Genomic DNA, 15782 nt, shown 5'->3' with positions numbered 1-15782 from the left:
AATAAATTCAGGTCATGCGGGCTCTGGCACCCTACCTCCAATAGATTTTAGAAAAGGATTTAAATCAAGTTTCAACAACGTTCAAGGTAAAATCAATCTAAACCACTGAAAATCAATGGTTGGTCTGACAGGTTTGGCAAGTTAATTAAAGCCAATGCTCACTTATACCTAAGCTTAAGACCAAAGTTGCTTTGGTCGTTGAAGAACTCTTGGGGCTAACTGGGTTACCCATGAGCCCACCTATCAATATGGAGATTGGATATTGTTCCTGGGAAAAAAATAAAAAAAAAAACACAAAAGACAAAAGAGCAAAATATTCAAGAAAATGAAACCAACGATTCTACCAGATCAAACATATTTATTATAAGTGCTACACCCTCATGCCTTCGCACCAGCAAAATTGGAAGTCAGGATCAGACCATACATAACTGCAGCTCCGGTGATGCATACCCCCTTCCATTCCATTCCATTCTATTCCATCTGGGACCAAAAATAAGACTACATTCTAAAAACTGCGTCAGCAGAGTATACATGTGTCTCTGCCTGTTGCAGAGTCTCATCAATCAATCACACACACGCAGGGGCCTCCCTGCAATGTATCCCTCCACCAAAATGCCTGCCCCTCCTATCCAACCGAGCAAAATCCCAGGATTTTGAGTAGATAAATCAAAGCATCAACCTAAACAAAGATACTTAATAGGTCGGCCTGCAACATATCCTCCTCAACCGAACTCTTTCCTGCACAGATGAATAAGCGCATGCAAGAGCGTTAGGATTCCTACTATCACCATAAAATTATTGTCTTCGATATGAGTCATAACAAACACAGTGAATTCAAAGAAAGCTGTCGTGTTAGACCAAAAATTAAAAAATAAATAAGCCTCACCTCACTGTTGTCATGATCATATCGAACCAAGAACAAACATCTGCAGCCTCTTATATCATGCATTCTCCTTTGAATTTCAAGAACATGGGCATCGTAATATATTGCTTGATCCCTCCTCTCCTGAAACATTATCCAGACAGTTGAAGGCAAATTGTTCACAAAGGATGGGCAATTATCAGGATGACTATAACAATAAACATAAAATTACCTGAAAGCAGAGTACAATATCTCCAACTTTTATTTTTTGACATTCTGAAGGCTCCAAGGGTTGAGAACGCTCCCGTACGGCTGCTTTTACATTTACCCACTCATCCTCCTCAGCCCCAAACCCAACAAACCGTACACGAACTTCCTGTAATGAAATAATATATCAGGCTGTGAATTTTGACCTTCAAGTGTATTCTATTTGTAGTATTTTTTTTTTTTTTAATTTTTATAATAGAATCAATAACAAAGTTATGAGTGAAAGCAGCAAGTATCTCAATCATTATTGAAGGTGGAAAACAAGAAGAAGAAAAAAATTCCACGTAAAAAGGTGCTAATAAATATAATATCTTCAACTTAAGTTTCCAAGTTCCAACTGACTCAGCAGAAACTTTAATTGGCCATTCTACTCAAAACAGTCGACTCATTTTGCAGCAAAATTAATTTGATGAGCGTGGCTCCAATAACAACCAGGATCCAATTATCATCTCTCATCCATGAGACCTAAGAAAATCCCTAACGCAGTAAAGGCAGTAGCCATTACCATACAATGGACAATTGTACAATAATAGTAAGCATTCCCAAGTAAATCAAGTCTGAGACTGCTTAGGTCATGCATTAAGCCCAATTGGATTATCCTGGAGGCAAACTTGAGTATTCAGTTGTAGAAGAAAGAACATAACATGATCAATCACTAGCACACCACATGGCATCCATACAAATCACTTCCAGATCAAAAGGCAAATAAAGAAAACAGGTGGAGAGAAGGAAAGATCGGCTACTGTAAACAATAAACTATTGCAAAACCAGCGTGCTCTTCATTAACTACTATTCATGAAAATACAAATTTAATTAATGAACCTATAGAAGTACTAATAGCAATAAGTTGACCTAAGAAAAGGAAACCACTTCTAGTGAAGTACAAATAGGAATGGAGAGGTGCATTTATTTTAACTACTTACAGGTTCACCTGAGCTAACAAATCTGTGGGCAAGGAATGTATCAACATCGTACCTGTAAAGCCAGAACCATTAGGTGTCCATTTAAGAATCAGTGAAAAGAAATCTATTATTTCAATATACGCTGCCTTTTCTGATTCGGAACTGGGAAGCCTCATTTTCGCCTACAGTTTCTTAGTTAGCTTTCGTATTTATGAAAATTTTTGTTGTTTCAAAATATAGGGCGATGAGTAAAAAATGGGGTGGATTGAGGGCCAGCCATGGGGGAAATAATCAAATTATAATTAATATCAGTCTCTACTCCTTAACATTTTTCTTTTGGGAAGGTGTCTCATGATGGTTCATAAATTTGGTATCATTTCACGCTGGAATAGTATGCAATAATTACATCAACCAAAAGAATTTTTCAAAAATAAAAATGTGAAGAGGCAGATCTGGAAATCATTTCAGTTGAGGCAACAAACACTGAGTGAATAAAGCTTACTGCAAGTTTGCAACAATAAAGTAATTGCAAATCGTATTGGCTAAAATTCTATTATCTTCATCGACATGGCATTTAGGTTGGTTGTGACTTCACCAGATTATGGCAGAACTAGTATTGGAACTTTGTTTTCCAGGCAATATAGGAGTTCTATTCTACTTATATATAAATACGTATGGTAAGGTAGTTTTGAAGTGCTAATGAACTGGCTAAACAATAAATATTCCCTGCAGTTACCAACACCTTGTCCCAGCACCCAAAAAAAAAGGATCACCTTTCTTGTTTAGCATCTCTATGCTTACCATGCTCCATCTTTTGATGACCTAGCTTCAAATTCTAACTCTGAAAGATCAGGGACTGTTTCTCCTGCTTTGAACAAACATCATAACAACTTGGGAAAATTACATCTCTTTCTCCACAAAAGCTAGCAAAACTGTATAATTTCTGTAACCATAAGCTTTACCTGCCACAAAAATGATCTGGCAATTATCAACCAGAAAACTTGGGGGCAGAGTAGTTTACTAGTTGGGTAGAAATAGAAACAAACAAGCAAGAAAAGAGTGAACATTTTGCAGAAAACATAAGCTAACAAGATTTTGAGAACCAGGAAAAAGATGCAGCCTTACCCTTAAATATAGCTTTCTAGGTTAATCAAAATATAAAGAGAAAACAGTTGAGTGTATGTGATCCAGTCAACAGAGTAACAATTTACATGAGGACGAACATTAAGAAAATTGTCACATCAATTAAAGGGAAGAAAACCTATGATCTCCCACTCAGGAGGCAGTCCACGAGAATCTAATAGAATAGATTACATGTTCCAATCAAAAAAGCTAGAGTAGCTTAGGCTGTCAATCAATAGGCAAAGAGCCAAAGAGAAAGTACATATGCACCTCGAAGAAGCTAAGTTTGTTATTATCATAAAGATTACCTTGCAAAAGACGTAAACTAACCATAAAATCCTTTGCACAAAAGGTTGAACAAAAGGCAAATAAAACTTAAGCCATAGGGCACAGGCAAGCCAATAATCCAGAAATGTACATAAGAGTAAAAAGGCATGCAGAGGCCCATACCTCATTTGAGGACTACAATTAGAAGGGCAAATGCTAACTTTGACAATAAAAAAGGCATACAAAACTTAAGCACTAGGGCACAGGCAAGCCAAGGATCCAGAAATGTACATAATAGAGGAAAGAGGCATGCAGAGGTCCATACCTCATTTGAGGCCTCCAAATAGAAGGGCAAGTGCTGTACTTTGACAATTAGTGCAGTCATAGAAACAGCAACTCCCCTGAATCTAGAAATAAGAATTCAACCACGTGTGTTTTTTTTATGTGCTTCAAACCAACAAAAAACTAAAAAAAAAAAAATTACGTTGGCTTTGTTAAGCAATATAACCAGTGCAAATTTACATCAAAGCGTCATAAAGGTAGAAACGATGACACAACTGGGTTCAAGTACCAATATAAGAAGACCAGTCGTCCATCTAAGAATAAAATAATGGTGGACATGTTTATAAGTGACCAACGCAGTGTCAAGTGAAAGCATCCTACATCACAGTTTCATACTTGTCAAACTGTCGAGTTTACACCCTTCAATTTTGCAAAAATATGGTCCTAACTCCTAACAACAAATTTAAAACAGAAATGAGCAGAAGGTTGGGGGGAGGACCTCCACCCACTTGTTTAGTCTCCTGCCTCTTCAAGATTTTGCAAAGTTCAACCTAGTTAAAATTAGCCAAACTTCTCAACACTCCATTTTACACTAAAGATCTTGCATTAAGAAATTGAAAAAATGTTTCAGTTGAATCTTGAAAATAAAACCTGAACTCTTATTTTTGAGATTTTTCTAACACATGTTAATTGCCCATTCAAAACAATTGAGAACTCTGCACATTTTAAAATTTGTCAACTGAAAGAGGGAAAAAAAAAAAGCATGAGGCTGCACATGCTCCAGGTCTGCCCTCTAATAATAATAATAATAAAAACACACACATGGATGAAAAGGATACCCTCATTCACACAAAATAATTACCAAAATAGCCTATTCTCTTCTAACATTCCTCCTCAAGCTAGAGGCATATAAATATCGTGAAAACCTAGCTCATTACAAACACTAGAAAAGGCAGGCACATATAGAGCTGTCATGAAAGCATTACCAAAATACCCTATTCTCTTCTAACACTCCCCCTCAAGATAGAGGTGTATAAAATATCCCCAGACCCCAGCTTATCACAAACATTGGACCAGACAAGCTTAAGTAAAGCCCTCATGAAAACATCATTTAAGTGATCCACAGATTTCACAGAGTTCTGACAACTTTCTTCAACACAGCATCCCTCATATAATGAGGGTCGAATTCAATATGCTTTGCCCAACATGGGGCTGCTAACAATATAAACTGCAGCTTGATTATCACAAAACATATCTACGGACTTAATTACCAAGAATTCCATTTATGACAAGACGCTCCAACCACATAAGCTTGTTCACATTATGAGCCATAGTGCAGGACTCTACTGAGCACTAGATACCGCGCTATTTTGTTTCTTGCAATGCTAGGTAGCAAGATTACCTCCAGCAATGAGCATCAATAGAACTTCAATCATCAACCAAGTGAGCCCAATCTACATCTAGGGATTTTGGATTGGGCCATACAATCTTAATACCGAGAAAGTAGTACAAGGTAGTGCCCAAGTCCTTGATTTGAAATTTATTTGAAGCGACTGCTTCACATCTGCAATCCCTCTCTTCCCTGCCATTGATGATGATAAACGACTATAAATACCACATCTATATCCTTTTTTCAAAAAAAGACTGAATGACCACAATAGATAAACCAAATACGGAGACCACCATGCTAAAGTTGTCAAACAAGGCTCAAGGAAATTGCTTAAGACCATAAATGGTATAACCAATCAGCAACATATCTTTTAGAGGTTGCTCCATGCAAGAAAGATATTCTTCACATCCAAATGGTATAACCAATCAAAATTGATCGCCAAACAGATCAACACACAAAGAAATTAAAAGTAGGTGGGAAGGTCTCAAAATAATCAATACCATGTGTTTGGGTCTACTCCTTGACAACCAATCGAGTCTTATGTCATTTGATAAAGTCATCAAGAAGATAATTATGGGATAAGATCCGCCAAAGCCCATCTCTCTTGAGTCATTAGGGCATCAATTTATACATCCATTATATGCTTCCACCCAATGTTAGCAAGTGCTTCAACATGTGAGGAAGGGATACAAATAGAAGAAATAGACGAGGAAAAAGACCGCATAGGACTAGGAAGGTGAAGAAACAAAATAATAAGCAACATGATAAGCACATCTAAGCAACTAAGGAATAGGACTGGGTGCTAAGCCCATGTTCAGGTACCTTTCCTATCAACAATTGGCAATCTAAGTCGCATAGGGATGGATCTCCAAAGCCATAAGTCGAAACAATAAGGGTCAAAGAGGCATGGTGGTAGTGATGTCTGTGCCTACTTCTATCATTTTATAAACCCTCAACTGTTTCTCTGGGACCTAGGCCGAAAACAAATGGATTTGGAAAAGGAGCTAAAGTTTTCTCTAGAGGGATAAGGGTAGGAATTGGAGGATCAACAAACAAGAAAGGACTAGAAATCATTGATGAAATCAAAATAGATTTATCCAAGGATGGCCCAACATTAAAGAAATATCTTCACTTAAAAAGTTACATGTACACTACCATCCTATAAATGCGAGGATCATAATATTTATATCCTTTTTGAGTTCTTGAATACTGAGCAAAGACTCATTTAACAGCACGAGGCAAGAAATTGCCCTGACTAGCATTTGCAACATGAACTAAATATGTGCACCCAAAGACATGAGGCACAACAAAAAACATGAATGTTTATGGGCACACAATAGAAAAGGGAATTTATCCCACTAAATATTGAGAGTATCCTATTAAGCAAAAAATAGGTTGTAATAGAGCATCAATCCAAAAGGGTATTAGGAACATGCATGTGAACAAATAAAGACCATACTATGTCAAGTAAATGTCTATTTTCTCGTTCAATTATTCATTCTGAGGGGTATACACATGAGGTTTGACGAATAATCCCTTTAGGCAAGCAAAATGACTCAAACTCATTTTGAACAAATTCAAGTGTATTATCAGATCCAAAAATTTTAATAAAGTAACTTCTTTTTCTTGGTTAAATGAGTAAATGCATTTAGAAATTCATACTTCCCTTAAATCCACATCACGCACAAAATCATCCATGAAAGACATAAAATATTGATGACCAATTAAATTTTTTACCCTATGCAAATGCCAAAATATTTGAATGGTCAAGAGAAAATAACGATATACTACATGCAACAACGCTAGATGAAAAAAATGACCTAATATGCTTTCCTAATTGACATGCATAACAAAACTAGACCTACCATCACTATCATTGAAATAGTCATCCTTCTTAAGTTCACCAATCCTCTTCTTTGACCAAAGATTAATTACACAATGAGAAGGAAGAAGGTCATACAACAATTATAGGGTTTAATTAATTGACTAATCAATAATAAGTTCAAGATTAGGCTCATAAAAATGAAGGAAAAAGGAAATGAAAGAATAACCAAAATTCGATGTAATTGTTGGAAAGAGTCCTTAGGGAATAAAATAATGGTTTCAAAGACAAAAAAATTAGGACCAACTATCAAACAAGAGGAAGCACTAGAATCAATAATCATGGCGAGGAAGATGAAGAAAAAGATACCTAGTTGTACTTGAATGGGGCACAATAGCACTATATGTAGAAGACTGAGTTTGGAGTCATTGAACCAGGTGGACAAATTGCCATGCTCTTCTTGGGACACAGTGGATGATGCATTCAACTCCTTAGTGGAGTGCCTAGGTGCATTTAAAGTGTCAACACTAGAATCATCCTTGGTGAGAAACTTCCCATGGAGATCCCAACAAAGATCATTTTCCTTGTCATAATGGGTGCAAATGCGAGAATTTCCATAACAAACTCCTTGTCTTGATACACTACCACTGCCATAAGCACCATCAAAACCTCATCCCCATCCTCTTTAACACTTCTGCTTCCATGGTTAGAGGCAGCGCTAACCATGGTTGAATTATAATGAGAAGAATTTTAAAAAAGAAGACTGAAAGCCATCTTTGGTGATCTATTGGATCCTAGCACATGATTCATTCATGGATCGTATGGACTGACTCGCAAAGATCTGATCGCGAATTGGTTGAAGCTAAAGACTCAAACCCAACAAAAACTTGGCAGCCAAGAACTCTGCAGGTTGCCTCTTAATTATCTTGACATCAGAACCAACTACTAACTAGTTGTAGATATAACGTTCCTCCTAAGTACCCATCAGAGTGCAAAAGTACAGTTGTCGGCCTACCTTCTTGGTCATATTTGAATAACTTCTTATAAGGTGAAAAATACTAGTTTGATTTTCATCTCACGAGAAGCTTCTACAAAGATCATGTCATACTGCCTTGGCTGTACTTTGAAACATCAGATTCAAAGCAATTTGTGAATCCATGCTATTCCACAATCACACAAGCAAGATTCTCTTTCATCCAATCATCACGATCCTCGCAGTTTGAGGGGAGGAGAATGCAGCAGATAGTTGGACTTCCCTTTTGCATTAATATGCATACACACCACCTAGTATCACAACAAATAATTCGAGGATCTAACCAATTTGATGGTCGTGATCTATACATTAACAGTATCAGACAAAGCTCTCTCCGTGGAGGCCATCAGAACCATCCCCGATACACTACAATGAACATGCCAAATGAACAGAACTTCAGACCTGAAAAGGTTCAAAACTTAAGTTATAATATTCCAGGAGAAATCACAGGACCATATTGAACAGGGTAGATCACAACAAAGCACCGCAGGCACTTAATAAGCAACCTGGCAACACATTATGGCTGGCAGCAACTAGAAGCGAGCACAAGCAAGTAGGGGTGTATAAAATTTACCAAAAAAATTGAAAACCAATCTGAAACCAGACTGAAATAAGTTTTCATTTGGTCTTTCGGTTTTCGGTTTCAGTTTCGGCTCTTGAAAATAGAAAATTTCGGTTTTCGGTTCAGTTTAGGTTTCCAACCCAAAACCGAACCGAAATATCTCATAAAAATATATATTCATATATAATATTTAACTAAAATTAATATATTTATAAATAAATTCTTTAACTAATACTTTCCTCGTAAATTCAATTTTAAATAAAATAAATACATCCTCATTTTCTTAACTTTTTTTAAAAAATTTAATTATCATAATAGAAATTTGAAGAAAAAAAAGTGAGATAGTTAGCTTTTATAAACTTGGACAAACTCCCCTCCCTCAAAAATTTTCAATGTGGAACAACAAGAGCAGGAAAAACTCTCGTGTTGACGGCTTGCTCATTGCTCAACGTTCCTAGCCTCCCCATCCATTATTGTCCCAAGATATAGCGTTGTCAAACACCAATTGAAACAAACCAAAAACTGATACAAGATTGCAAGCAAGCAAACACAAGCACTTACAATATCAAAACAGCCAGTGGAACATCAGAACAACAATAGTATACCAAAACCAGTTGCAGCTGACTTCACATCAGCAAACTGCCACGAACACAAACAGCATCCAACCAAGGATACAACATGGAATCTGAGAGTGTGTGTATGGGCAGCTATCTCTCGAGCACAGGTTTAGGTTCGGCCTCAATGGGAAATTGGGAAAATCAAATGGAGCACCTATCCAAGATTTAATAGTTGGTCCATTCTTAGCCTAGGTAAAGCCCATCTTGTTGCCATTCGACTTCCCAATCAAATTCTTCGATTCCTCGTGGTCTACCTTCTATTAATAACTTTGGAAATCCCACATATAACCTGGATCATTTGAAATTGAGATACTGATGCAAGTTATTCCCTTCTAAATCAGATTGATTCATATCTGGAACAAATGACTCTCCAAATTAATGAGTTTTTGGCTCCCGAATATTCAACTGACCAATTAATTCTTTATCTTCCTTCGTTTCTCGACGGTGAAGTAAGACCAAGGTCATGAGTTTATTATCCTAGGGTCATAATTGGGCGTTGAATCCATTTCATATGATGGGAGTTGCCGGTGTCTAAAACCAACTAGACAGTTAAACTTGAGAACCAACTAGGGAAAGATAAAGAAAAACAAAGTGTCCAAAATCGACTAAAATAAATCAGATTTAAATGACGTCATGCTCAGATACCAAGTGGTAAAGATAGAGACAGAGAAGAGAAGGAGAGAAGAAAAGTAGAGAAAAAAATCTGGTGGCAGTTTCCTGAAGCCTTTTGTACAGCTACAGCTGTGCCCTCTAATATGTTAATAATAGAAAAATACAAAGAAAAAAATACCCTCACTCCCACCACATAATTACTTAAATAGCCTATTTTATTCTAACAAATTGTTTCCATATTCCAAGGCAGTGACACACATAAAGTTCCCATAAGGTTGCCTAGCTTAGTCATATTTTAAAACATTGTGACCAAAAAGCTTAAATGATGCTGGGGCTAAAAGAATACAGTAGCAATCATGTATGGTCCTCATCCAATGCCTCCATAAATGTTCTTTTAATTCTTGAAACTTGTCACCTTTTCACCAACTTCTGGGAATGGTGCTCAAAGTGAGGAGTATAAACACTCTTAGAAACCTAGAAAACCAAATAAAAGCCAGAAATGTAAGTGCACACGTAGCCTTGCTTATTTTGAAGTCCACATCACCACTGCACTTAAATGAGGACCACATCTTTTGTAAAATTTCAGGTCATCATGTGCTTTCCCACTAATCACATTCTTTTTGGAATTCACCTTGGAGCTATCAATCAAATTGAGCTGACTGAATGGCATGCTCAAAAGGTCTGAAAGTTTTCAACTTGAGGTTATAGATCCATGATCTTTATTGGAAAAGAGGCATTCATTTACATTGCAATTCAAAAATAAAGACTATTTCCTCATAAGTTATTGAATCAATCAGTATCTTCTTCTTTTTTCTGATAGAAAAAGAAAATTATATTAATAGGAAGAGAATGAGAAATTTCCTGAAGAAAATCTGGAACAAACCAGAAAATACAACAAAAACCTACAGAGAAAAAGAAAAACTCAACAAGCCAGCATGTTCCTCCAATCTCCTTGAATCTCCTGGAAACTATTTCCTCTTAAAAAACCAAAAGCAACACACCATAGTGATGCTAAGAACTGGATCTTATCCCAGACCAACTCCCAAATGAATTTTTTCCCAGAGAAAATCCATGCGTTCCATTCTATCCATAACCCCCATAAAATTGCAAATTCACCACACCTCCATGAGGCTTCCCAATCCTTCCTTCTGCCAAAATCTGTGAAAGAATGGGTAAAAAATCTTCCACCGATACAGCACATACCCAACTTTGCCCCATAAGAACAAGCAATTTATGCCAAATCCTCCAAGAAAAGTCGCAGTGTAAAAGGAGATGAGAAGCTGCCTGAGAGTCCATGAAACAGAGCACAAACATCAGGAGAAAGAGCCTTCAAGAGTCTTTTGATATGTAACAAGTTGATTGTATTTATTTTATTAAGCACAACCAACCAAGCAAAGCCTTAATTTTTGAGGGAGCCTTGGCCTTACAAATCAGAGGAAAGAGTGGAAATGAAGAACTAGAATGGATCAAGAATTGAAAAAAAATTTGCAAGAATACACTCCCCAATGAACCAAGAACCAAGCGTGAATACCCCTCCCTCACAAAAGATTGGATGGAAGGATGAAGACAACTCCTCCATCTCCCTCTCATTAATAGGTCTCCTAAAATGAAGATTCCAGGAAATCAAAGGACTACCCAAATCTCCCCCCCCACCCCCCCCCAAAAATATGGCTGTAATTTGCTCAGCACAAAAACGAACGAGACGAGGGAAAGAAGTGGATAAAACTTCATTACTTAGCAAAGGGTCTTTCCGAAAGCGGAAACGTGCTCCCTCCCCACCACAAGATTAGTGTGATGAGTAAAGGAAGGTTAAATCCAAATCAATCAGTATCTAATTCACTTGAACGAACACTAACAATAGAGATTTGGGTGTTTAGTCTAACATACGAGCAGTAAAAATTAATTCAACAAAGTACCTTTAGGCATTTCTGTACTTTCATGTGCTTTATTCGAAGGGTGAGCTTCTGGGTAAACAGCCAGTGTTTTAATGCCATCATGTGAAGAACATTCTTTGGACGGGCAGTCCGGCTGCCTACCCTGGAACCAACTTTGTATCTAAACATTTATAATAACAGTAGAAATTTTAAGAAACATTTGAAGTATGAAAAATAGAAGACAACTAAGTAGTAATAACAAGATACTTGTTTCTTGTGTGTGCATATGGATGTATGGGAAATGACTAAAGAACAAAGAGACAAGACAAGAACCTCAATCCATTTCACGACAGGTTTTCCAGCACGACCAACAGAGCAACTGCAAGGTAGACATGCCAAAACAGAAGTATATTACAATTACACTGAATAAATGATTCAAGCCCTTAACGAGTTACAAGATTCATTAATATATTTGACGAGATTATTAATGAACTTGCAGAGCACATGTAATGGAACTTACTTAAATCTTTTTGCAAGTTTTTGACAAAATTCCTTGTTCAGCAACTGTTCTCCTGATTCCCTGAGCAACTTCTCCATTTTCTCCACCTGTTTAGAGAAACACTTAAATCACATCTCTAGGGGTGAAATGCTCTGAGAAGAAAAGGAGCGGTGACAGATCCTTCAACAGATGGTGCCTAACTAACATGACATAAAACCAATATAATTTTGTTAATGGCCAAAAGAACAAAATTTACATCAGCCCACAAGAAATAAATGAAAATATTTTGCTGATAAGGGGCAACTCTAAAGGAATGTCCTGAATCCTGATAAGGATAAAATGTTTAGTAGCTTCTGATCAACTCAAAAGAAGCAAAGCTCATTAAAATAATAACCATCATTGTTCTTGGGAGGGAAAGGAAGAGAAGCGAGAAAATATTGATAACCACCCGACATGTACTTATTTAAAGTATCATTGCACTGAGAAATTTCATAGAAGTATCCATTATAAAAATGTGAATCATATGTCATCATTTTAAACGAACCTTTTCTCACATCAGCCATACATAAACCGAAAGTATACAATTCCAAAGTTAATAAGAAGCATGGGTTTATTTTCAGCCATAGTACATGGGGAAAAGGCCGTAAGAAGGAAAAATTATGAAGTATAATTTTTTAAGACTATCACCCAGTTCATATAATCCCATCCTAATTCTATTTCCCACAGGGAAAAAAAATTAAGAAGAATGTTCATGTATTTCAATTCCTACACCACTTGCTCTAGAAAAGAATAAACCATATGCGCCCAAATAAGAAACCCTTCTGCAATTATAAATTAAGAAGCCAATTTGATATACAATATTATATAACAATGCGCCTTGAAGAAGCACGGTACAGAAACCGTAGTTACAGACAAATCCAACAGGTAAACAACGAGGCAAAGCTACCAAAGGCCCCATTGTTACACAGGAATACAGCATACAGCTAATCATCATCAACTTGTAACTGCAAATCATTGAGCAATTTAGGGCATAGCAATGAGAACCCAATATGGTATTCCCATCAAAACAAAAAAATGTAGAACGCATCAAACTGAGAGCTCCAATATCTTTGGAACTGCAGCATGACTCAGATGATTAAACAAATACCCAGATAGATTTTTTTTTAAAGGTGGGGGAAAAGAGCAAAGAAGAATAGATGGCAGGGAGGAATGTTATGGTACCTCGGCCTTTGTAAATCCAGAAAAATCCTTTCTCTCTCTAGGGCGAAGACGATCCATGAAGGGTCCTGAAAACTGGGGCTTTGCTATTTGGAATTTGAAGTTAAACCCTGCGCGAGGATGACACTGATATCGAAGGACTTTCCAGCTCTAATAAAGCAAAAAATTTCAAGTACTTCTAGGGCAGGGTTTTACGCGCCTTTTCAATTTCTGTTTACTGTTTTTTTTTTTCTTCTCTCTCTTTTTAGCTTGGGCTTGAGAAAGAGCTGCTTTAAAGTGGTTTGTGTCAGACGGGCGGGCGGCTCAGGCTCACCCAATTGGAATGGACCAAACTCATTTCTGGTTGGCTTTTTGGGATTCTAAAGCCAAAAGCCATGCTCAAAAGCTCAAAATACCATACTACATTTTGCTTTGTGAAGCATTTAAATTTATCCTCTAAAAGCCTTTGAATAAAATATGATAATTAGGCCAAATCTAGTTTATTAGATTCAATAACAAGCTCGGATTTTGAAAATGTGGAAGGAGGATTAGCTGAAGTTCCAAAATATTATGATACAAAGCCTAACGTTCCAAGAGATAGGTTCATATTTTGATTAGAAGTATGTTGTAGGGAGGATAAATTGGAGATTTAAAGCAAAACATCATATCAAAGATATAATGAGAAGTATTCCCACTTATTTTGACTCTTGTTGATAGATAGTGTTGAATTCCTTTTTGAGACCTCCTTTTTACTCTACTTATTTTTTTTAAAAAAACTTTCACTCCATTGCTCTTTGCCTCCATCATTACTTTTTAGATCTTCTTTTATGTCAATATGAAGCGAATGGGAAATATATGGATTTTCAAGGACTGATCTAAGATCCTTTTGAATAATTTCTCATATTTTCTCTCTCTTTCATACCACTCTCATTCTCTATATTTTCTTCTGAAATTTCTCCTCTCACATCCTCGCTTAGTCTTTTCTAGTACAAGTGGATCGAAACATCTAGAAGCAGTTTGACCTTGCTCCAGGAAAACAAATTTTTCCTTTAAATCAAACTATATGCACCAACATAATTTTCATAAGCAAAATGACCTATAATATCAAGCCATGTGAAAACAGGCCAATGAATCTTAAGTTGGAATCTAAGGAAAAAAAACCCAACTCAAAATGGGGTTTTAAGTACCCAAAGCTAAAAATATGCATATTTAAATCAAGATGCATAGAACAACACCACTCTCTAAGTAAAATGACACATAAAATCAAGTCATTTGAAAAACAAGTCAACATTTGCCAAGTTGAACCTAAAATGAAAAAAACAATTCAAAAAAGGGGTTCTAAGTACAACACAACTTAGAATATGCATATCTAAGTCAACTGTCATGCACAGACACAAATCTCATTACTAAAATAGCATGTAAGACCAAGGCATGAGGAAAAAAATGGGCCAATATTGTAAGTTAGAGTGTAACAACCCCTTTACACGGACCCAAGTGGCTACCGAACATACGGAATACCTGTATCTGATAAACATGCACGAACAACCCGCCCTAAATAAGGACAAACGGGTGTAACACATACATAACTGGGATATAAATGTTGCGGAAAAACATAAACATCCATCGGGATTTCCTATTAGACATATACCAGAATTTACTAACTGTAACGTCAAATACAAACGTCCATACTTAGAACATCACCAGTTCTTACAATCTTCCAAAAAGGCACTCCGAATAAGTCTATTACACAATAAAATACTTACGTAATCAAAACTCAAAACAAACTCCCCAGTCCCTCCAAGCAATTAGGACCGACGTCCAGAAGGACCTGAAAACAATGGTTCTATAATGGGGTGAGACACTTCTCAGTAAGGCAAAAGATATTACAATCAGTGTGTGACCATATTTTGTATTCAATTTAAAACCGATACATTAAATGAACATTTTCAATACTGAAATGCAAAAGATATATCAACATAAATCACATGAATTTCCCATAATAGCTTTTAAATCATGTATATGAGTGTTAGAACAACGACCAGCTTGGTATGATATAGTATGCCTATTTTACCCCATGGCACGAGTTGTGCACTGATAACTCTAACAATGTCTTGTTCGTGCACGCACTGTTAAGTATCTAATATATAGTCCGATTACCCCCATCTATTTATTATTTCACCAGTGGTTTCATTACTCCTGCTAGCTGACTATCTATGTGTATCCACACTGATTTACATGTGTGGTTGCACTGTACCCTTCCAGTTGGGGAATATTCTCTGCCATTAGGGGTTATCTTTCAACCCCATAACTGAAGCTTTTTCAACTTCTAACTAGAGTATCTTTCAACTCCTATTACAGAAGTATTTTTCAACTCCTTTGGTGACAAAATGTGGTTTCATTCATCATATATACAATTTATAATAAAACAAACAACCTGTGCAATTTCAGTATTTTCGCAAACTCATACAATTGCA

The 15782-nt window shown here is 36.6% G+C and overlaps 1 protein-coding gene across 2 annotated transcripts; it reads right to left on the bottom strand.

Annotated features, from left to right (window-relative positions):
* Positions 1-316: 316 nt before the first annotated feature.
* LOC131152300 (protein SAWADEE HOMEODOMAIN HOMOLOG 1-like) lies at positions 317-13571 on the bottom strand. Of its 2 annotated transcripts, none has more exons than XM_058104117.1 (9): positions 13333-13571; positions 12133-12218; positions 11946-11991; positions 11655-11793; positions 2833-2896; positions 2053-2104; positions 1095-1238; positions 887-1006; positions 317-738 (listed from the first exon to the last, which is right to left on the bottom strand). In XM_058104117.1, exons 1-9 carry the CDS (start codon positions 13387-13389, stop codon positions 694-696), a joined length of 753 nt encoding a protein of 250 aa, XP_057960100.1. In that variant the 5' UTR covers positions 13390-13571; the 3' UTR covers positions 317-693. The 2 variants fall into 2 exon arrangements, with proteins under 2 accessions (XP_057960100.1, XP_057960101.1); XM_058104118.1 differs by having other exon boundaries at positions 11655-11775; positions 13333-13568.
* Positions 13572-15782: the final 2211 nt, after the last annotated feature.

This window comes from Malania oleifera, chromosome 3 (assembly GCF_029873635.1).
Source record: "Malania oleifera isolate guangnan ecotype guangnan chromosome 3, ASM2987363v1, whole genome shotgun sequence".
Taxonomy (NCBI): domain Eukaryota; kingdom Viridiplantae; phylum Streptophyta; class Magnoliopsida; order Santalales; family Ximeniaceae; genus Malania; species Malania oleifera.
Note: the sequence above shows the minus strand (reverse complement) of the source record. Positions and strands in the feature narration are given on the sequence as shown.